Below are 21,927 nucleotides of genomic sequence, written 5' to 3'. Positions count from 1 at the left end.
AAATGACCTGGGGGACATTTTGAGTGGGAAAATGGTTGGCTGGGGAAAAGTTGGTAAACACTATTATCTCGTGCCATCAGCAGGCCTCCCCCGAGGCTCCTTTTTATTAAAAACAAATTAACAATTGGGGATAATGTCTAGTTTGCCCCTTAGAAAGAAAGGCAAGACTCGTTTATGTAGGTAGGCTTTTAGCATCTGTGCAGTAATTATAAATTGATGCCTGTAATTGTTCTTGCTGCTCAGTGGATTATGCTGCTTATTTGTTTGTTTTAAATAATTCAATATTTTAAATTACGCCTGTAATTTTCCAAGAACCATCGGACAGTGGGATATAAAGGTAACTTTACTTTGAGTGGAAACAGACATCTCTGAGAATGTCCAAATGTCTGAAATACAGTGGTACCTCGGGTTACATATGCTTCAGGTTACATACTCTGCTAACCCAGAAATAATGCTTCAGGTTAAGAACTTTGCTTCTGGATAAGAACAGAAATTGTGCTCTGGTGGTGCAGCGGCAGCGGGAGGTCCCATTAGCTAAAGTGGTGCTTCAGGATAAGAACAGTTTCAGGTTAAGAATGGACCTCCGGAACGAATTAAGTACGTAACCAGAGGTGCTACTGTACAGTATTATGAGCTGAGCTGTATGTGTGGAAGGAAGGAGGAAGGGAGGGAGAAGAGGAAATTCTTTGCAAAAGCTATCCAAAATCTGCACACTGTATAAATTCTGCAAATCAAGTGAATTTTAATATTTTTCTTACTTTGCATACAGTAATTGATTCTGATTTTTCAGTCATTAGTGTAACAAAGTGATACATGCAGTACTGAAGTCCCATTGTCAATTTTACTCAGTCCTCCTCAGGTTTATGAGATTTCATCAGGTATTAGCCATATACTTTCCCTGAGAATAAATAGGACTAGAAATGGTTGGGTTTTAAAAAGTACTCCCCCCCCCGCCGAGATTCGCAAGGAGATGATTCTGTGCCCTATATCACATTCAGTAGATTTCTGCACCCCTGAAGAAATATGCTGATCAGCGTAATTGTTGCTTACCAGCAACAAAGTTCCTGTTAATGTCTCTTACTGAGTGCCCTACAGTTACCAAGCATGTGCTGAAAAACCTACCCAAATCTGCAATCCTCGATGACGCAGCCTGATCAGCTTCCCAAACTTCCCTTTTTACGATGGCTGCTTGCAAAGTGTAACGGATGTTGAGCAACTATTGCTGTGCCACTGCCAGTAACTAATAAGCGTTCTCACAGGGTGGAGGTAGCTGACAGAAGGGCAAATGTGCTGACAAATTAAGAAATCCAAATTCTTAGCCGATGGCAACAAAATCAACGTTCCCTGGCTCAGGCAGGAGACGCACAAGCGGTCGCTCTAATGCAGGAGCGTGGTTTAATATAATTCAAATATGCAATGGGAGAGGGCAGAAGCTGATGGAATTCAGGGGTGTCTGACAGCATCTTAACACTATCAGATCGGCTAGCTGTGATGGGAAGGCATGTGAGCGGACTGTGCAGATCAGGAGCGCATACGCAAAATCCAACCTTTTGAGTGTGCTTGACACAAAACTGCATTATACAAATCGGAGAATATGGTCGACCTGTGGCCAGCCAGATGCATGTGGGAAACTGACAAGGAGGACCCAAGCACACTCCCTACTTGTGGCTTCCACAAACATTACTGCCTCCAGCCATGGAGGTCTAGCATAGTCATAAAGGCCATTGACAGCCTGAGTGATTTATTTTGTTACCCTTGCCTCTCTTGTTCCTCTTCTCTTCCTTCTTCCTTCCCTTCGCCATCACCTTCCTTTTGCCAAAATGTACATTTAAGCTCCCCAGATCAGGAAACTTCTCACTTTTGCAATCGTACAAAGAACTGGTGATGGCACACAAACAACAACAACAACAACCCATAATGCTCAGAATACACAGTCCTAACAGAGAAAACACAAGCAAGCAGGCAGCGATCAAAGAGAAAGGAAACCTGATGGAATTATTATATATACTATTTGCAAACATAATTCTGCCTGGGGGAAAATAATAAATATCAACCTCGTATCTGCACACTTGCAAACATTTCTCCTTCCCTATGTAGGAAAATGGGGCGTGAGGGGAGGAGAGTTCAAAAATAGAATTGGTATTTAAGACCACCCATTACAAGACAACTTTTCAAACTACATCTGGCTGACTCTAGAAAACAGAGGTGCCCCCTCTGAATAATAGTCAAGGAAATGCCTGAGGATGCTGTGAGTTGTGGTTCAAAACAGCTTGAGGACACCCAGCTGGCGAAGGCTGGTTTGCATATTGTGGCGTCTCCCAAAGACTCATGAGAATTGTGCTTCTACAAAAGGGGTAAGAATCCTTTGTCAGAGAACAGTAGCCCTAAGTAACGATTGTATGAAGGGGGTGCTATATCTCACCTTTTTCCAACATGGAAACCAAGGTGTTTCATATAGCCTGCATCCAACTAAATTATACTCAGGTAACGCCCACTGAAATAATAATAATAATAATATTTATTATTTGTACCCCGCCCATCTGGCCGGATTTCCCCAGCCACTCTGGGCGGCTTCCAACAGAAATCAAATACAAAAATATCAAACATTAAAAACTTCCCTAAAAAGGGCTGCCTTCAGGTTTTTTCTGAATGTCAGGTAGTTGTTTATTTCCCTGACCTGTGATGGGAGGGCGTTCCACAGGGCGGGCGCCACTACCGAGAAGGCCCTCTGCCTGGTTCCCTGTAGTTTTGCTTCTCGCAGTGAGGGAACCGACAGAAGGCCCTCGGCACTGGATCTCAGTGTCCGGGCTGAATGATGGGGGTGGAGACGCTCCTTCAGGTATACAGGACCGAGGCCGTTTAGGGCTTTAAAGGTCAGCACCAACACTTTGAATTGTGCTCGGAAACGTACTGGGAGCCAATGCAGATCTCTCAGGACCGGTGTTATGTGGTCCCGGCGGCCACTCCCAGTCACCAGTCTAGCTGCCGCATTTTGGATTAATTGCAGTTTCCGGGTCACCTTCAAAGGTAGCCCCACATAGAGCGCATTGCAGTAGTCCAAGCGGGAGATAACCAGAGCATGCACCACCTTGGTGAGACAGTCCGCGGGCAGGTAGGGTCTCAGCCTGCGTACCAGGTGGAGCTGGTAGACAGCTGCCCTGGATACAGAATTAACCTGCGCTTCCATGGACAGCTGTGAGTCCAAAATGACTCCCAGGCTGCGCACCTGGTCCTTCAGGGGCACAGTTACCCCATTCAGGACCAGGGAATCCTCCACACCTGCCCTCCTCCTGTCCCCCAAAAACAGTACTTCTGTCTTGTCAGGATTCAACCTCAATCTGTTAGCCGCCATCCATCCTCCAACCGCCTCCAGGCACTCACACAGGACCTTCACGGCCTTCACTGGTTCTGATTTGAAAGAGAGGTAGAGCTGGGTATCATCTGCATACTGATGAACACCCAGCCCAAACCCCCTGATGATCTCTCCCAGCGGCTTCATATAGATATTAAAAAGCATGGGGGAGAGGACAGAACCCTGAGGCACCCCACAAGTGAGAGCCCAGGGGTCTGAACACTCATCCCCCCCCACCACTTTCTGAACACGGCCCAGGAGGAAGGAGCGGAACCACTGTATAACAGTGCCTCCAGCTCCCAACCCCTCTAGCCGGTCTAGAAGGATGTTATGGTCGATGGTGTCAAAGGCCGCTGAGAGATCCAGCAGAACTAGGAAACAGCTCTCACCTTTGTCCCTAGCCCGCCGGAGATCATCGACCAGCGCGACCAAGGCGGTTTCAGTCCCATGGTGAGGCCTGAATCCCGATTGGAAGGGATCCAAATGGTCCGCTTCTTCCAGGCGTGCCTGGAGTTGTTCAGCAACCACTCGCTCAATCACCTTGCCCAAGAATGGTAGATTTGAGACTGGGCGATAGTTGGCCATATTGGCCGGGTCTAAAGATGTTTTTTTAAGAAGCGGTTTAATGACCGCCTCTTTCAGCGGGGCTGGGAAGGCTCCCTCACAGAGGGAAGCATTCACCACCCCGCGCAGCCCATCGCCCAGCCCCTCCCGGCTAGCTTTTATAAGCCAGGATGGGCAAGGATCAAGGAGACAGGTGGTTGGTTTCACTCGTCCAAGCAGCCTGTCCACATCCTCGGAGGTAACAGACTGAAATTGATCCCACGCAACTGGACTAGACAGGACTCTGGCACTCTCCCGCCCTGGCCCTGCTCCCACGGTGGAGTCTATCTCTTTCCGAATCTGAGCGATTTTATCCGCAAAGAACTTTGCAAACGCATTGCAGGAGATCTTGGGGTCCCTACCAGGCCCCGATGACGACGGTGGCTCCGATAGACTCCGAACCACCTGAAAGAGTCTCCTGCTGCTATTTTCCGCAGATGCAATAGAGGCGGTGAAGAAAGTCTTCTTTGCCGTCGCTATCGCCACTTGGTAGGCTCGACGTTGAGCTCTAACCTGTGTTCGGTCGGATTCAGAATGGGTTTTCTGCCACCGGCGCTCTAGCCGTCTCAACGATTGTTTCATCGCCCTCAGCTCCGGGGAAAACCACGGGGCTGTCCGGGCTCCATGCAACCGGAGAGGGCGCTTCGGAGCCAAACAGTCAATAGCCCTGGTTAGCTCCACATTCCAGCGGGTCACCAGGGAATCGGCTGAAAGGCCATCAACATGGGATAAAGTATCCCCTACCACTCTCTGGAAACCATTTGGATCCATTAAGTGGCGGGGGCGGACCATCCGAATTGGTCCCACCTCCCTGCAGAGGGGAAGGGTTGCGGAGAAGTCCAGTTGCACCAGGAAGTGATCTGACCATGGCACTTCTTTAGTTTCACTTTTTTTTAATGTCAGATCACCAACATCCATAGAGGTGAATACCAGGTCTAAGGCATGTCCTCGGCTATGAGTTGGACCAGACTTATTCAGGGTCAGCCCCATGGAGGCCATGCTTTCCACGAAGTCCCGAGCGGCCCCTTGTAAGGTCGTGTCGGCATGGATGTTAAAATCCCCTAGGACGACCAAACTAGGTGACTCCAGGAGAACATCCGCCACGACCTGAAGCAGCTCGGGCAGGGAATCCTTGGTGCAGCGGGGAGGTCGGTACACCAAAAGGAATCCTGTACTGCCCCTATTGCCCAACTTCCAGAACATGCACTCAGAGAACTGGGTCTTCCCAATAGGACGCCTGGTGCAAACTAATGACTTCCTAAAAATCACTGCAACCCCCCCTCCCCGCCCACAAGGCCTGGGTTGCTGTGCGTAAGAGAAACCTGGTGGACAAGCAGCGGCAAGGACAGGCCCATCTGCCTCGTCCAACCAAGTCTCTGTTACACATGCCAGGTCAAGTCCACCATCCACAATCAAGTCATGGATGGCAGTGGTTTTATTCAACATTGACCTGGCATTGCACAGCAGCATCTTCAGGTCATGTGGGTATCCCTTGCTGAATCCAGTATCCGTCCGGTCAGGACCAAACCCGGAGGCAGGAATAGTCCTCAAACAACGACTAAACCTGCCTCCTCGGCAATGACATGGTCTGGTCTTAGCGTAACTCCTCCTCCTGCCCATGATCACTGAGATCGGTTGTCCCAGTGCATCCCACCCTGTGGAACCTGCCCCAGCCATTTTGTTGGCCGGGACCCCCTCCCAGGCAGCCCTGACCCCACCCCTTAAGAACAAAATTAAACCTATATAAAAACAGAAAACAAAACACAATAATACAAACAAAAAACTATAAAAATCACAAGTAACCAAAATTAAACAAAACTCAAAACCCCACTAAACATCTATCCCACCCCCACAACAAGAAAACTTAAAAAGATGAAAAGAAATAATAATAATAGAAACATTTTAAAACATTAAAAAAAAAGAGCTGGACAGCAGCAGCACTCAGGCACTCAGGGAACTAAAGACTGCACACAAACTCATGAACCCAAGTCAGTCTTGGGTCTACTCTGAGTAGGACTTACATTGCATAGATGTGTTTTCCAGGGGGGTCACCTGGCTTTACTTCAGCAAGGCAGAAGTCTCATGTGCCTTCAGACCCAGAATAGCTGGCCTTAGAGGTACAGGAAGGGTTACCACAGTATCTAATGCTATGCGGAAGTAGTTGGAAGTTTTCAGCACATCTTCTGTATCGGCAAACTTCAAACTATAGATCAGCCTCCCCCAACTTGGTGCCCTCCAAATGCTATCAAATGACTCCTAATATCCCTAACCAAGCTAGCTGGGACTGATGGAATTGCGCAACAGTTTCTAGAGAGCCCAGGTTGGGGAAGGCTGCCATAGATCATAGAATCGTAGAGTTAGTAGGGAACCTGAGAGAACAAGTGTTTATGTAACTAAAGACTGCACACAAACCACCCATCTAAAGCACATTTCAACAGCCTCCAGCCCTGAATCCTGAGAGCTGTAGTTGACTTCTGACAGAACTAAAATTCCCACACCCTTAACAAACTACAGTTCTCAGGATTCTTTTTTGGAAAAGGAGGAAACACACTTTAAATGGATGGTGCCTACACAGCCTAAGCCAGACAACAGGATGCTGGCAAGGAGGAAAAGGTGGGACATCATGCTTGACATGAAAATATTTCGCCAGATGATGAGCAAAGCTGCAAAGTCCCATTTACCAGTTTAATTGGAACCAGGAGGAAGAGCCTTCCTTTGGCTGGTGACAAAGTGGCAATACTTTAGACCGGGGGCCAAGTTACACATTTCTGAACACAGGGGAGCCTGTGGTGGCATTACAGCTGCATGAGCTAGGCCTGACAGGCCAGCTCTGAAGTCAGAGATATTTATGGATCACAGTCTCTTTGGTGATGCAGAGTATAAAATGTTGTCGTATCAACAAGGGTGGGGATGACAGAGCATCAGTGTGGAACAGAAGGGCTCTGGCAGCCATTCCACAAAAGCAAGTTCCTGTCTAGCAGACTTCCTTTTTTTCTTGCTGCAGCTGTTGAAATACCAAGCAGAGAAATCTCCTGGGCTATTGAAGCAGTCCCCTGTCCCAGCTTCTAAAGACGAGGCATGCTTTCCTCCAATCAAGATGCGTTGTCATCAGGAGTTCAGTGGGAGACATTTGGCATTGCAACCTGCTCAAAACACTGGCTGGCAAGAAAGAAATCTATGGATTTTTATTACGATGATCCGCTCCTTCCTCTCCATGGACAAAGGTATTCAGATCATAGAATTGGAAGGCAACACAAGTCATCTAGTCCAACCCCTTGCAATGCAATATTCTTTTGCCCAGCATGGGGCTTGAACCCACAATCCTGAAATTAAGAGTCTCATGCTCTACCAGCTGAGCAATCCCACATCAATAAACTTTGCTGAATCTTTTGTGTCCTTTGAGCTATGAGGAGATTCCTATTGGCAGCTGTGGTAGGCAAGCCCTGGTAGGATTTTGTGCCTGCAAAACCTCGGGAAAATTAAATTCCAAATGATGACTGAGGTTCGGAATGGGCTGAAGTATTCTCTCCTGTGTAAATGAAGCCAATTCTGTCTCATGCATGCGGACAGGAAAGACAGGCAGATGCACATACTTGCACTGCATAGACAGAGCCTATTAAGGAAAGGCAATTGTTTCACATGATGTTTCCCTAAGATGTCATCAAAATATGAGTGAGGCTTGTGCATTGTCACACTTTAAGCTTCTAGCGCTTTAAAATGAGACATTCCATTGTTCAAAAACCTCTCTGGTTTAGTGCAATCCACAGCACACTTAATAGGAAGAAAGCCCCTTGATGCAGCAGACCTCACTCCCTAGAATTGCTTCGTTAGCATTCTTCTGCCATGCTTACCTTTATTAATTCTGCAGTTTAGCATGAAAACATATGCATAAAGCAGGGAGTAAAAGCATTTGCATAGCAGGGATGAGGAATCCTTAGCCCTCCAGTTGTTGCAGGACTACAACTGTGATCTTAGTAGCCCTGCTAGCTGGGACTGGTGGGAGTAGGAGTCCCTCAAGCTTGCCAGGTGGTTTTCAAAAGGGAGACAGTAAAGCCCCAAACATAAACAACTTGTCACCTGGAACAGCTTCTCTCTGGGCTGGTTTACACTGCAGTCTTCACCTTCAGAAGCATGCAGGGAATGTAACTAGGCTGCATTAATGCAGAGGCCTTATTTGTAGTAATAATAATTTATTACTTATACCCCGCCCATGTGGCTGGGTTTCCCCAGCCACTCTGGGCAGCTCCCAGCAGATTATTATTATTAATAATAATGACAAAACATCAAGCATTAAAAACTTCCCCAAACAGATGCTTTCAGATGTCTTCTAAATGTCAGATAGTTGTTTATTTCCTTGACATCTGATGGGAGGGCATTCCACAGGGCGGATGCCACTACCGAGAAGGCCCTCTGCCTGGTTCCCTGTAACCTCACTTCTCGCAGTGAGGGAACTGCCAGAAGGCCCTCAGAGCTGGAGCTTAGTGTCCGGGCTGAACACGCCAAAAGCCAACACCTTGGAAGTAGGGGCTGCTGCTGAGTTAATGGATGGGCAGGTCTCACATGGAGATGACATTTGAGAGAGCTTTTGCCTCCACGCTGGGTTTCTACACATGCCTACCATGAACTGAGCCCTTCTAATATTGTTGGCATCTCTCTTGGTCCAGGGGCAGCCATTAGTATTTAAACTCAATGCAAAATTGACTAGAGGAACTTGGGTTGTTTCCCAGTAACCAAGGAAGGCTTCATCCCACTCATAAGCAAGTTTTTACTTCCCTCTCAAGCAACAGATATCAAAAAGGAGTCCAAAATCAACTTTCAAAAAACTAATTTTAATCAAAACAAAAAAAATGTTGATCATTAACAAGTTTATAAAACAGTGATTTAGTTACATAAATAAATTGATATCAGTGTATCAAATCTTAATTACTTTCAACTTCATGAGCATGTTTACATGGGGTGATGAAATACAACCTTTCCCCCCCTAGTATAATAAATAAAATGGAGAGCATGAAACAAGTTCCCCCCCTCTAAACAAACAAACAAACAAAATCTACAAACATACTTCTAGCATGTTCTCTAACAAAGGGAACAAGAGACACAGGACAACTTTTGCACCAAAATGTTTTTAAAAAATGCTTTAAAAAGCACAAGGGTACAGAACCATCAGCTAAAAGTAAAAGACACTATACTGTAACCAAAGTTGGTAATAACAGTAATAATAATAATATAATGAACAGTTTGGTAGTTAGATCTCCAGTTTGGTTATTTTAAAGCATTAAGACAAGGCAAGATAGAAGGCTGCTTTCTTTTGAAGTAATTCTAGAAGAAATAAAAAATATTTTTTGAAAAAACAAACGAACTGAAAAGTAGAACAGTCATACCTACACAACTTTCTGTCCTGCACAAAGTCAAATACCTATGCAGAATATATTTATATATATAATATATATGTTATTTGTGCACAAAGGTTAGCTTATTATTAGCTCACTGCAAAGGTGTAATGTATGATGTCAATCGTTTTGGAAAACATTGTAGGTAAGCCACAGGCAAACTTCTACCTCACAGCTGCCACTTGTGAACTAACCACAGTGGGTATGAACCACATGGGAAACTGGCCACTTGCAGTGTCCGGCCGCATGGCAAGGCAATTTTTACAGCACAACTCTTTCCCCCCCTGTTGTGTTTGGATCAAGACCAGCAGTTTTTAAAAAATGTCACTTTGCCAAATGGCCAGGTGCTACACATGGCCAGGACATCACATAGGTTTTGTGCACACCTTGTTAAGTTTACAAGTAGCGGCAATGTAGGGGCGACGTTATCTGTAGCCATCCTCTGTGTGAAAAAGGGATATTTAAGTTTTCTAGGCTAGGAGGCACAAACCCCAAATCTGGCATACTGTATGTATTCTTAATGCTAAGGCTTGCTGCTCTGGCTGTGTTGTCCCCTCTTGACTAGAGTACCTGTTACAAGCACGCAAGTGTGGATACATACATATGTATATATGCATACACTCGCCTGTATAAATATATATATATGTATAAAATTCTCCCCAATTTCCATCCAACAATTCAATCCAAAAAGGTGGCTCTGCATAGATGCCCAGCATATTCAGTTCATCACCTGAGCCAGCCCTGAAGCTGGGCGCACTTTAGTCTTTTCCAATACGTTTCCTTGTTTGTTTAAAAACCAAGCTACTGCAGCTTCAAGTATTTTGCATTATAGGTTTTTTTTCTTTTTTCTTTATAAATTAGTTAATGTTATATTTTATTCTCAATATTCCGACATATAATATATATATATATGTACAGTACAATAAATGCTTTCATTCTTTTTAATTTTATTTTCCAGATAAATCCCTGAGAATGTATGTTGACAGTCGCTAAGTTTCCACATGCACAAGCATCGTGTGCCATGCTTCTGGATGAACAAGCACTGCAAAGCCACGTGGGTCAGCCTTTGAAACTATTTAGTTATTTGTGTGGTTGGGTTGGTTGGTTCATTTAAATAAGCTGAAATGTCAGGATGAGTTACAAAGGAGTAAAGCTGGAGCCATTCGAGGTACTTATCACAGGATGGAGGTGTTTGTTTGGTTTGTATTTTTTTTAAAGCCATTGCAATATATTTCTCTCTCTTTTTTTTTGTTTTGAGGCTGTGAACATATACAGAAAGAACAGGAGAGCTCTGTGGGCTTTTGCCACTTGACAACATATACTCAGTGTAAACCAAACTTTTTTATTTTATTTTTTTAGCCTCTCAATCTCTCATACGAAAACAGAAGAGGAAAGGGGAAGAGAGGAAAAATAAAACGACACACAAACTTTCACAACGTGACAATTTAGTTTTGCAAACTCAGTATATAACTATACACATATAATACCGGTGTGGCTCTGTTTTAAGTTAAAAAGGATACAAAGGCAGGCTCAAGTAAAAACATACCACCCTCCCAATGCTCCCCCCCAACCCCCCCCCAACCCCCATTCACACACATTTTTATTGTCAACCAAACCGTTCGCGAACCAACATCATCAGTTTCTTTTTGCCTTTGTAAATTTGTTTCAGGTTGTCAATGAACTGTGTAAACTGAATGTGTCCGTCGTGAGCCATTAAGAAGGTCTCTCGGGCCTTGCTCAGGAACTCTATGAACTCGCTGTAATGCCGGGGACTGATGTGTGTGAGCCGGGAATGCGTGGTGTTAATGTACGCTCCGATGGTGGCATCCAGGAGTTGCCTTAGCGGTGCTTTGTCCAATGACATCAGCTTGCCTGAGTTCCTCCTTCCGTGGAGACTCACCATTCCGGGAGTGGTCAAAGTACACCGACGCAAGATGTCCGACAGTACCGTTGCACATTTGACACTTTTGACCACCAGAGGTATTATCGCCGCCAGCTCATTCTTTCCGAGGGAGTGGCTAAGTGCGCAGGCCCACAAAACGTCATTAATGGCAGGGTGCGTGTCCTGATTGTAACTCAGGTTGAGATGCGTCATGGCCAACGTGGCCAGCTTGTAGGCCCGCATAGGGTAGCCGCGATGCTCCATGTACCGTGCTATAGTGAAGAGCTGCGTGTAGCTCATGCCGGTTGCAGCAGCGTCGAGGACAATTTGGTAAGCCGTCTCAAAAGCTATGTGATCCTTCTCGCACAAGGTCAGTGCAGAGAGGGCGCAGTTCTGAGGATCCTTCATGGCACACTGAAGAGCAAGCGTCCTAGCACTGCTGGCAAGCTTCTCTTGCTGGTGGCAGTCTAGATGCAGGCGGACTATAGTGCTGTTGGACATCACCGTGGTCGCAACAATGCTAGTCGCTTCAGTCGGAGTGAAAAGTGTAAACCAGCTTTGCATGATGCTATCCAGTGCATAAACACCTGTGAGGCACAGAAGAAAACGTTTGTCACCAAATATGGCAGACACTAAGATGTATATAGAAAGAATGAACGGGGGGGGGGGTCTTGTCTGTAACACTCCGTAGAAGACCCCACCAATGTCCATGTGTTGAGATTAGGACTGTGAGCATTCCTAATAAAATGGAAGAACAGACCCAATCTATCACAGCCTATTGGTTCTTATTACTGTATGGTTCTTATTACTGTAGCCCACACACCTCATTTGGAAGCAGTGCCAACTTCAATAAAAAATGGGGGGCAGGTACGCCCCACTCTGCATAATTGATCACCTTTGGGGTTCTGAAGACCCCTTGGCCCCTATCTTTGGAAGCGATGGAAACTAGATTGAGAATCCCAATGATACGGCTCCAATAAAGATTAGCATACCAATACAACACATTACTGGGCCATCTGTGTGAACAAACTGGTCCCCCCCCCCCAACAAGGTTGAGTGTGTGTGGCCCGTTCCCCAAATGTCCCAACGCTCAATGTATTTCCCTCCTAAAGAACACACACCATCTTTCATGAAAAAAGGAAGAAGTCAAAGCTGAACTGGATATAACCCCCAGCAGGAAAATAGAAATCTCTGCCCTTAAAGGCAACATCTTCATCTAGAGTCACTACCAGCCTTCTGATCTGAAATGTGCAGGTTTCTTTAGTACCCTTTTGTTGCTCTTGCGAGGGCGAACAATGACTGATGGGCTTCATAAATTGAAGCTTATAGGCAGCTTGAGTGCCTCATTATTACTCAAAGTAATTTGCACACATCTGTGCACTCAACTAACCACACCCAGAGGTCCTTATTTTGCTCAGTTGGGCCCTGCTGTACTATAATGCATGCATACACATACCCACTCCTTACCCAATGCTAGGCACTGCCATACACTCAATGCCTGGCCTTCATTTACATAAACAAACATGTCCCTCATTTACAAACTTTCTAGAGTCTCAGAGGTGATCTTTGCTTGACATTACAGCTTCCTTATGGAAGCTATACATATATATGCTAATGTACAGCGGAATAAAAAAGCTATTTGCTTGCCAATAGTTAACTGAGCAAAACACACTTGCCCTCTAATATCTAGAACTCAATCTAGGTTTCAATTAACTTGGCCAAGACAAACATGCTATTAAAAAAGAGAAAGAGAGGATGCAAATTTGCTGATAGCATCGCTTGATAGGAGAGCAAAGAATAGTAAACTCAACAGATACCGGGAAAATGCAATCCTGACCACTAAGTGTTGCAGTGATGTAGAAAATTTGCTTGGGGAACAGCACCCATCTTTATAAAAACAGAAACAGAATACAGATTGGATTTTCCTTTCCAGTTTTCTCGGAAAGTAATGGGACTCTACACTCCTGCATAATTCTGTTGGTGGCCAAATTCAAAAGCTGCAAACCATAAACCAGCCGTGAGTAACAGATAAAACTAGGAATACAGCCAAAGGTTTGGACAAATCAGTTTATGATTTTAGAAGACACGCTGAAAGGAGAGAGAAAACGAGAGGCATGCGTGATTGATGTGGCATTTAAGAGAACATGCAGCTCTCTAAAAAATTATTTAATTTGAATAACTTTGTAGAGAACTTTACTGTTCTTGTGAATGCACAACCATTGGAACCCTACTGGCATTTCATAATTTGCTCCAAAATTGGGAGATTGTGAGGGGAGTGCCTTCCTCCTTCCTCCTTGGTGCAATTCATATAAGGGCACACTTTTCAGCTTCTATCCTTACATAAATTATTGCAAAGGAGGTTCCCAATCTTTTATTTGGGGACATAGCAAGTAAGGTTAAGCTCAGGCTCTCTTGCTGAGGAAAGTTTAAGTTTTGTACTCTCAGTTCATGTCAGTGTGGCATTACTGCACAGAGACAGGTAAATTAAAAAAAAAAAAAACAAGATACATATTTGATGTAGAAGTAGCCAGGTTCTTCTTAGAAGAGCAGCATATAGAGACCATCTTGGCTGTGAGTCCTGGAAGACCTGCTCCCTGCCTTGCATGCCTTGTGCCATCTGGTCTGGGAGGGCGGGGCCCAGACGGACTCCAGCTACAAAAGGTGAGGCTGCTGAACAGGTTCTTGTGTTGGGGTATTGTCGTGGTTGTTGTTATTGATATTTTTTGTATCTTATTATTTATGTGGAAATAGTTCAATTTGGTTGTGCATTTCTTAATGTTTTATATGCTGTTTTGTTATGTTTGTAATTATGCCGGGGGGGGGGGGGGTTATGTTGTAAGCCACTTTGAGCATGGTTTTAACTTTGGAAAGGCGGCATACAAATAAAATGCTTGATTGACTGATTATACCATTTCACAGTGCTAGTTAAATCAGAATTCATCAGAGACCAATGGCACCACTTACCTACTTCTGTTGCACACGTTACCAACCACCTCACCATCTCCCGCCGCCTCCAATTCAAGGTTGACAAAGTCATGCGCATCACCTGTTCACAAAAAAGATGAGCATTTTAGGGAGACTCAAGACTAAAACTGTAGCATAGAGTTATCACAATGCAAGAAAAATGAGAATATGCATTGCTTAGAAATTAGTCAAAAGGGGCACTTAGGAGACTCTCCATCAGCTCCACCACAAGAAAGAGAAGCATTTCTTACACATCTTAAGTGTTTGAGAGAGGAAAACATTACATCTAGAAAGCAGCTTCTCTGGGCTACAGGGTCCTTGACTTCCCCAGGCTAACCCACTTGTAATCTAATAATGTGGAAATTCTGGATTTCCCCCATAAACTCCAACTGTTATGATGCCAAAGGAAAGTAAGGAAGAGGGAGGATTCCCAGTCTTCTTCTCCATACCCCCAAGCTGAACTAGGGTGAGCAGATCCTTGGACATTTCGGAACAAATTTCCTGGTAATCTGCTTTTCTCCCCCAGTGTGTCGGGAGATCCAAAATATTCTGGAGATATGCAGGCAGTTACAGATCTAAAGATAAACATCATAAGCTTAAATAGGAGTAATTCTTACCTTTTTCAATATCGCAGACTGCTGCTCTAGTTTGCCTATTCTTTGCAATCCACCACATTTTATGGTTACTGCGTGGAAGGCTTCCAAAGAACTGAATACTTTCTGTGTTCCAATGCAGCTGGACTACGTACTCTAACATAATTGTTTCCTGGATTGTCAGCTGAGACAGTAGCATCCACACAAATTGAGCAAAATCTACCTACTACCTAGTAATATTTAATATACTCCCTCACTCTATGCATTCAGTGCAGCTGTACCATGAACTGAGCATTAAGTTGTATTTTGCCACCATTACTTTGGAAGAGTTAGTCAGTATTTTGGTCTATTTTATGTGTGCCTCACACAGTGTAGACTACAGTTCAAAAATCACTGCATTAGAGCACTGATCTAACAAAGGCAAGGTGTCCATTAGGCCTGGGTGTTGTATCTCCCAGGACCAGTATGTGGGGGCAGACTGCAAGACAGCGTCACTCAGTGGCATATTGCTGGTGAAACCGTCACCGCTCAAGTCCCTCTGCCTCCATCGCCCAGTGCGCTGAGGGAGAAATAAACTAGTCGGGAGCTGGAGGGAGTGGAACTCCAGCAGCAGCAGCAGCAGCTTCACCAGCTATATACTACTGGTGAAACCGCCATTGCACTCTGCCTCGGCGGAGGGAGAATCAAGCTGAATTGGTGAGGTGCCGATACAGCTTCTTCCTTCCTCTGCTTCTTTAAACTGCTTAGCTGAGGAGCATGCAGTTGTCCTTGCCTCAGCCAAGCAGTTTTACGGAGCCAGCGGCAGGATGGGGGCTCTGTTAAAGTGCTCCTCCTCCTCATCTGAGAGAGCCCTGCTCCTGCTTGCTTGTGAGTAGGAGTGGGATTGGGGCTGCTCAGCTGAGGAGCATGAAGCCTCCACTTCCCGTCTGGCTGCCTTCTCTGTAAGGGTATGTGAAGCCCACCCTCCCGGTGGAAGGCAGCCAGGCAGTGTAGGGGCTCTTCGATGCTGCTGGCGGCCCCTCTCCGCAAGGCGTGGATACTGCGCCTTTTGGATTTCTTCCGGGGGGGGTGGGCTGTGTCCTCCTTCCTGGGGTGAACAAGCCCCCCACCAGAGGAAAGAGACAGCGCACCTGCACGGGCGAAGGTGAAGGCAAGTCAAATTCACAGAGCCTGACAGGTTCTGTGTGCTTGGCTACTGCTGCTTTGTATGTCTTCGGGAAGTGGGGGGCAAGCGGGCAAGGTTGCTCACCCCCCCACACACACCAGCGAAGGCAGAGAGCTTGGTCAAGGAGCCCCAAATCCTTACGGCTCCAGCACAGGGGAATCAGGGCTGGCTCCACTGGGGGCAGCTCTCCCACCCCCAGCAGAGCCTGGTCAAGGGGCTTTGGGGCTCACTCAACTGGGTGCAGGTGCCTTTTCGCCCCCTGTCTGAGCAGCAGATGGGGGCCAGCTGTATTGGCCATAGCCCGTGAGGCACCAGGGTGAAAGTGCCTCAACTCCCACAATGAGAGCTGCAGCAGCTTCACGCAGCATGTCGCCGGCTGGGGCCAATGCAGTTTTCCCCCACATCGTGCTATATTGCCAAACCGCAATGTGTGGCTGGCAATACACCATGATGCTGAAAACCAGCCTTAGTGTCCATACTTCTGAAGGTCGAGGGTTTCAGATGTCTAGTTCTAGGACAGGATCGGAGCACATTTCAAAAGCAGCCGCACAATTTATATATGCTGTGTCTGTCAGCCTGTGTGTTTCTTTAATACCAAGAATACAAGGTAAATCTACTGATACGTTATACAACTTGTAGCAGCAGGGCATCTTTTTTTTTTAAGCCAGCTAAGTGAAAAAGTAATAAAGATTTTTCCATTTAATTCCCTTTGCCATGCCATCTGGTATAGCAGTAGAACAAGAAGAGCTCACTGACTATGGATGAGTAGGAAAAGTTCGTTATAAACTGGTTGTGCCAAGAATACATGCTCAAAATTGATCCAAGGTTTTATGGTATCTTACTGAAGCATTAAAACAGCATTAAGAAGAAAAATACCTGAAGACCCAGCTCCAGAGAGACTTTCAAAAGAGTGATATCTGGCAGACTGTCCATAAGCGTTGCTATTTTAAATGCATCCTGGGCAAGCTTGAAGATGTGCGATGAGGAGTGAATGTTTTTCTGGATAGATTCTAACACTGTTTCAAGCCTTCGGACATCACCTGCAAGGTCAGCCAAAAAAATATATATGCATGAACACAAGCAGTGACAGGAATATTGCAATGTGCCATCACAGAGGCCAGACAGTGTCATCAATAAGCATCTGACGTGGTTATCTCCATACCATCTGAAGCAGATGCAAGTTGTGATGGTGCTGAACCGGTGCCTGGAGGTGGGCAATGGACTAGATGAGAGCCTATAAACTGGAGCTAAATCCTTAGGAAATGGGAGTTGCGGTTGGTAGACACTACTCATATCCAAGAAACTTCCATCTGGCCTGCTTTAGGTCAAGCTGCACTCCCCCTGAAGAAGCAGGTGCGTAGTTTGGAGCTGCTTTTCGTTTCATCTGTGTCACTGGAGGCCCACATGGTTTCAGTGACAAGGTGTGTCAATTTACAGCTGCATCGAGTTCACTGGCATAGTCTGACCACACAGTTTTGCAGTCCCTGGCAACTGCTCGTCAACGTGTTCTGTGTAGGGTTATATTTGAAAATGGTCTGGAATGTGCAGCTATGTGCAGAGTGCTGCTGCTAGAGCATTGGTTGGTACTTAGCTGTGCAGCAATATAACACCTATCTTGCAGGATCGACATTAGCTGCTTATACGTTACTGGGCTCAGTTTAGGGGTGCTGATGTTAACATGCGAATCCCTGAATAACTTGGGACCTAGGTACATTGATGCAAAGTTTCTATCCACGGCAGTCTTCCTACATTTTGAGACAGCAGAGGGGGGCATTTTTTTAATCCCACCAGCAAATGTTGCTCACTCTGTATGGATGTGGGCAGTGCCTTCTCAGCAGTTATATCCCTGGTGTGGATCTCTCTTCCCTTAGAAGCACAGACAGTTACATCAGTGAACACTTGTTTACAGAGGCTTAGAGAGGACTTGGTTAAGCCAGCTCTGCTTTTTACTGCGGTACTATTGCTGTCATTGTTTATTATCGAAACAAAATAGGAAATTCTTTCCAGTAGCACCTTAGAGACCAACTGAGTTTGTTCTTGGTATGAGCTTTCGTGTGCATGCACACTTCTTCAGATACACTGAAACACACTTATCAGCTGATCAACCATTCCCACCACCCTTCTGAGTAATACCCTTCCCCACTCCCTCACTATATTTAAGGATCTGGTGACTTCTGTTTCAGTGTATCTGAAGAAGTGTGCATGCACACGAAAGCTCATACCAAGAACAAACTCAGTTGGTCTCTAAGGTGCTACTGGAAAGAATTTCCTATTTTGTTTCGACTATGGCAGACCAACACGGCTACCCACCTGTAATTGTTTATTATATTTTATTTGTTTCAAATGCTGCATATTTTTACTGATCTATTATCTATCTACAAACAATGGAAATAAATATTTAAAAGACTTCCTTAGTGAAGTCTTTCTAGATCCATGTTTTCCATTTCTATATGAATTCATCTATGTACCAAAATAAATCTTCTGGACATGCCACATGGACAGCAGGTGATGTGCTTGTGTACATTTTATTTAGTACTGCTTTGGCAACTTAGCCTACTCAATGCAGATATATGTGCTACACTTCCTCTTCCTCACTCCTCTGCTTCAGCAGAGCCAAGAAATCAAAAGCTTTTGCTTCCATACACAATTAACTGCTGTTGAGCATTACATTTGAACCCTAAGCTGTCGTTACTTGGTTAGTCTTAACTATTTAAGGAAACACATCAATTTCATAAATCATGGTTTTGAGACTAGCTTGTTTCTCTAAACCTTGGTTAAGATTAACCACACTTTGTCAGAGTTTAGATACAATGATCAACCATGGGTTAGTTAAACAGGGAAGTGGAAGCTTCCAATCTCCCCGCTTCCAACGGCACTGGAGGATGAGAAGGGAAAGGGGAGCTCATTCATGTAATAAGGGGCTGTCCAACTTTTTGGAAAAACCGTTGTGAGCACCACAGACACACTGCAACCAAGTACAACACAACTTATTCTATAGTCTGCTTCTTTCGAGTCTAATTTGAGCAGAGAGAAGAAACCATGGGAGCACCAGGAAAGGCCTATGCAGACATTATGTATACCCATTAGCACCACATTGGTGAATAAGACCAATATAAACTGATGTATATGGTCAACTAAAAATAGATATCTGCTTAATTGCCAGCACTGTACCTTTGGCTGCAGTTAGCATAGTTGATGCCAACTCACACTGCTGAGATTCAATGTGACTTAGAGTGAACCAACGGGGGTACCGATTTGGAACGACTGATGCAATGTGATGTGGACGAGACATATCTCCTGATGGAGCTGTGGATTCCAATACTAGTAATCTGTAAACAGGAAACACACATACGTGGATAATTAAATGATAGTCATGAGAAAAGTTGTGCCTTCTACAGAAATGCTGCAATATGTAGACAAAGGTCTGGTTAGTTTCTCATTACAAGATTAAGCCTGCATTGAGCTGCAGGCTCATATGCTGTGCCTCTCCTCCTCCATACACAGCAGGAGGAGGTTGAAAGCTCCTGTCTTTGAAGGGAGTGCAGTTCCTTGTGGCAACCATTGTTTGTAAAGTTTAAACAAAACCAGTTCCCTTCAGTTCAGCTATCACACAGATCTGTGGGTAGTTCAAAGGCAAAAGCTTTTGATCCCCTCCTCTTGCATGCGAAGGAGGAGAACATGTGAGCTCAAAGCTTGTTATCATAAGGACAAACTGTGGTTTGGTGTTATGTCTCAACAAGGTCATAGGCAAAATGGCCTTGCTTGTCACACTAAGCCATTGTTAATGGTTTACTGTGAATGCAGAAATTGTTCCTGCTTTGCTCCTTTCCCCAGTGCAAGCAACAAGCCACAATCCCTGGCTTAATATCCAAGCCAGTATATCCAAGCCAGGGATCATAGTTTGTTTCACTCAAACAAGAACAAGCCCTAGCTATGGCTTATGGTGTGGTGCAAACGCAGCCTTTGAGGGCAGGGAGGAGCCCGTTTCTCCTAATTAAGAAAACTAGAACTTAAATAAGAAATTCTCCATGGTTTGGATTTTTAGCATCTGTGTTTCAAAATTAAGTTTCAAAAATGGTGTGGGGGTGGGGACATTTTTTATCCTGATATGACTTTCCTCACCTCCATTTTTTTGGTGGAAAAATGGGACATTCTGGTAATGGTTTGTGTCTGCCAATTTAGCAGACAGCCAAATAACTATCTGCAAACTAGTGAACATCATTTTAGAAGCTATTCTGGTGACAGCAGTTGCTCTTGCAAAGAAAAAACCTCTGCCTAACATAATGCAAAGAAGTGAATATGAAGCAAACCTACACATAGTGGTTGGAAAAGGTTACACTAGCTTTAACAGAAATAGTTGCCCTAAGCTGATAAGTTATTTCTCTTCCTACTACAGACCTATTATTAGATGGGTCTACACTGTAATTTACTTGATTGAAAATAGCGGGCTTTTTTTTTTTTTTTTGCATGAACTCCCTACCATGATGATTCAGAGCAGCCTCAGCATTTCAAAGGTCAAAGAAGCACTGAAGGACAGCTGTAAAAGGAATGTCAACAATTCTGTGTGAACATGTGTGTCTGTGGGATTTTATCTTCAACCTCATCATTGGGAATGGCCCTCTGAATCAGGACGGCCCTCTGAAGAATTAGTATCACTACTACTGCTTCACAGTTAAATGGTGCCCTTCGGCTTCTACAGATGCTGACATCACTCAGTTTTATGTGGTTCCATGGATTCTACAGCCATTTTCCTGCTCCTACTTGTGCAAGAGGCTCCACCAGATTTTGCACAAGAAGAAGGCTGTCTTTAGATTTCTTCCACCTTTTATTGCATAACTTTATAGCCTGAGGTGCGAAACAGCACTCCCTTGAGCAGAAGACGCCATTAATGTGTGCAAGCACAACTTTGCCTCCAATGCAGCCTAGTTTACAAAGCATCTGGTGGTATTCCTCTCTCTTGATAACAATCATAAGCAGAATAATTTATGTGTAATAATTTTTAAAACTACAAAACATATAATACAAAATGAAAGAGAAATTAGGCAAGCCTTGATTAATTTGCACCATGCGTATAGGTTTTCATAACGCTTGCTTCTCTTGGTGCAGAATCCAATTCATATGATTTTTAATTTTCAGTTTTTGAAAAAAAATTAAGTTCTTGAAATGCAGAGCACAGTTGTACCTTGGTTGTCAAACAGAATCCGTTCTGGAAGTCCATTTGACTTCTGAAAACATTTGACAACCAAGGTGGAGCTTCCAATTGGCTGCAGGAGCTTCCTGCACTTAATCAGATGCTGCAGAAGCCCTGCCAGACGTTTGGCTTCCAAAGAACGTTCGCAAACTGGAACACTCACTTCCGGGTTTGCGGTGTTCGGGAGCCAAAACATTCGAGTCGCAAGGCATTCGGGATCCAAGGTACAACTGTACTCTGCCCCAAGCATGCAATGGACATATTCCAGAGTTGTAGCATACTTTGTTCATATTACAGACTGTGTTACTCTCTCAAGTTGCCTTAGCTCCAATAGAAAAATTTCATGGGTCAAACAGAAGAGTCTCTCTTTGGTAGACCAGATGGGTCCCATTTCCACCCTGCTCTTAGTGTGTGTCATAGTTGTGTTCCCAAAGGGCTTTCTTTGAGATATATAAACTCACAGCCACCCCAAGGAGTAAGTTCAACACTCCCTTGAGACAGGCCTAACACCCTAGAACTGAAAGCAAAAAGGAGACTATCAGCTATTTTAATGCTGTGACACACCTCATTTAATTCCAATTTTCTATCCAGGAGTGCCCAAAGATGGCTGGTAATGAAACAGATGAAAGAACTGGACTGACCAAGCAGCAGCATAGATCTAACATGAACATTATCCTCTCCATACCGCACCCTCACCAGCTCTGAGAGAACAGGAAGGGTTGCCCATTAAGCAGCCCTGAAGGACAGACTAAACAGATTAGAGCCCTGGGATTTACTACCAACAATG

General features: G+C 44.8%; 1 protein-coding gene across 2 annotated transcripts in view; it reads right to left on the bottom strand.

Annotated features, from left to right (window-relative positions):
- Nucleotides 1–8,763: 8,763 nt before the first annotated feature.
- ZSWIM6 (zinc finger SWIM-type containing 6) overlaps nt 8,764–21,927 on the bottom strand; it is a 96,275-nt gene continuing 83,111 nt past the window's right edge. For both annotated transcript variants that reach the window (XM_033164602.1, XM_033164603.1), the window contains 4 exons: nt 19,121–19,278; nt 16,826–16,989; nt 14,192–14,273; nt 8,764–11,814 (listed from right to left, as the gene is read on the bottom strand). In XM_033164602.1, the coding sequence (XP_033020493.1) occupies nt 10,952–11,814; nt 14,192–14,273; nt 16,826–16,989; nt 19,121–19,278 (1,267 nt within the window). In that variant the 3' untranslated portion in view covers nt 8,764–10,951. The remainder of the gene's footprint in view (nt 11,815–14,191; nt 14,274–16,825; nt 16,990–19,120; nt 19,279–21,927) is intronic.

Source organism: Lacerta agilis, chromosome 11 (genome assembly GCF_009819535.1).
Source record: "Lacerta agilis isolate rLacAgi1 chromosome 11, rLacAgi1.pri, whole genome shotgun sequence".
Taxonomy (NCBI): domain Eukaryota; kingdom Metazoa; phylum Chordata; class Lepidosauria; order Squamata; family Lacertidae; genus Lacerta; species Lacerta agilis.
Note: the sequence above shows the minus strand (reverse complement) of the source record. Positions and strands in the feature narration are given on the sequence as shown.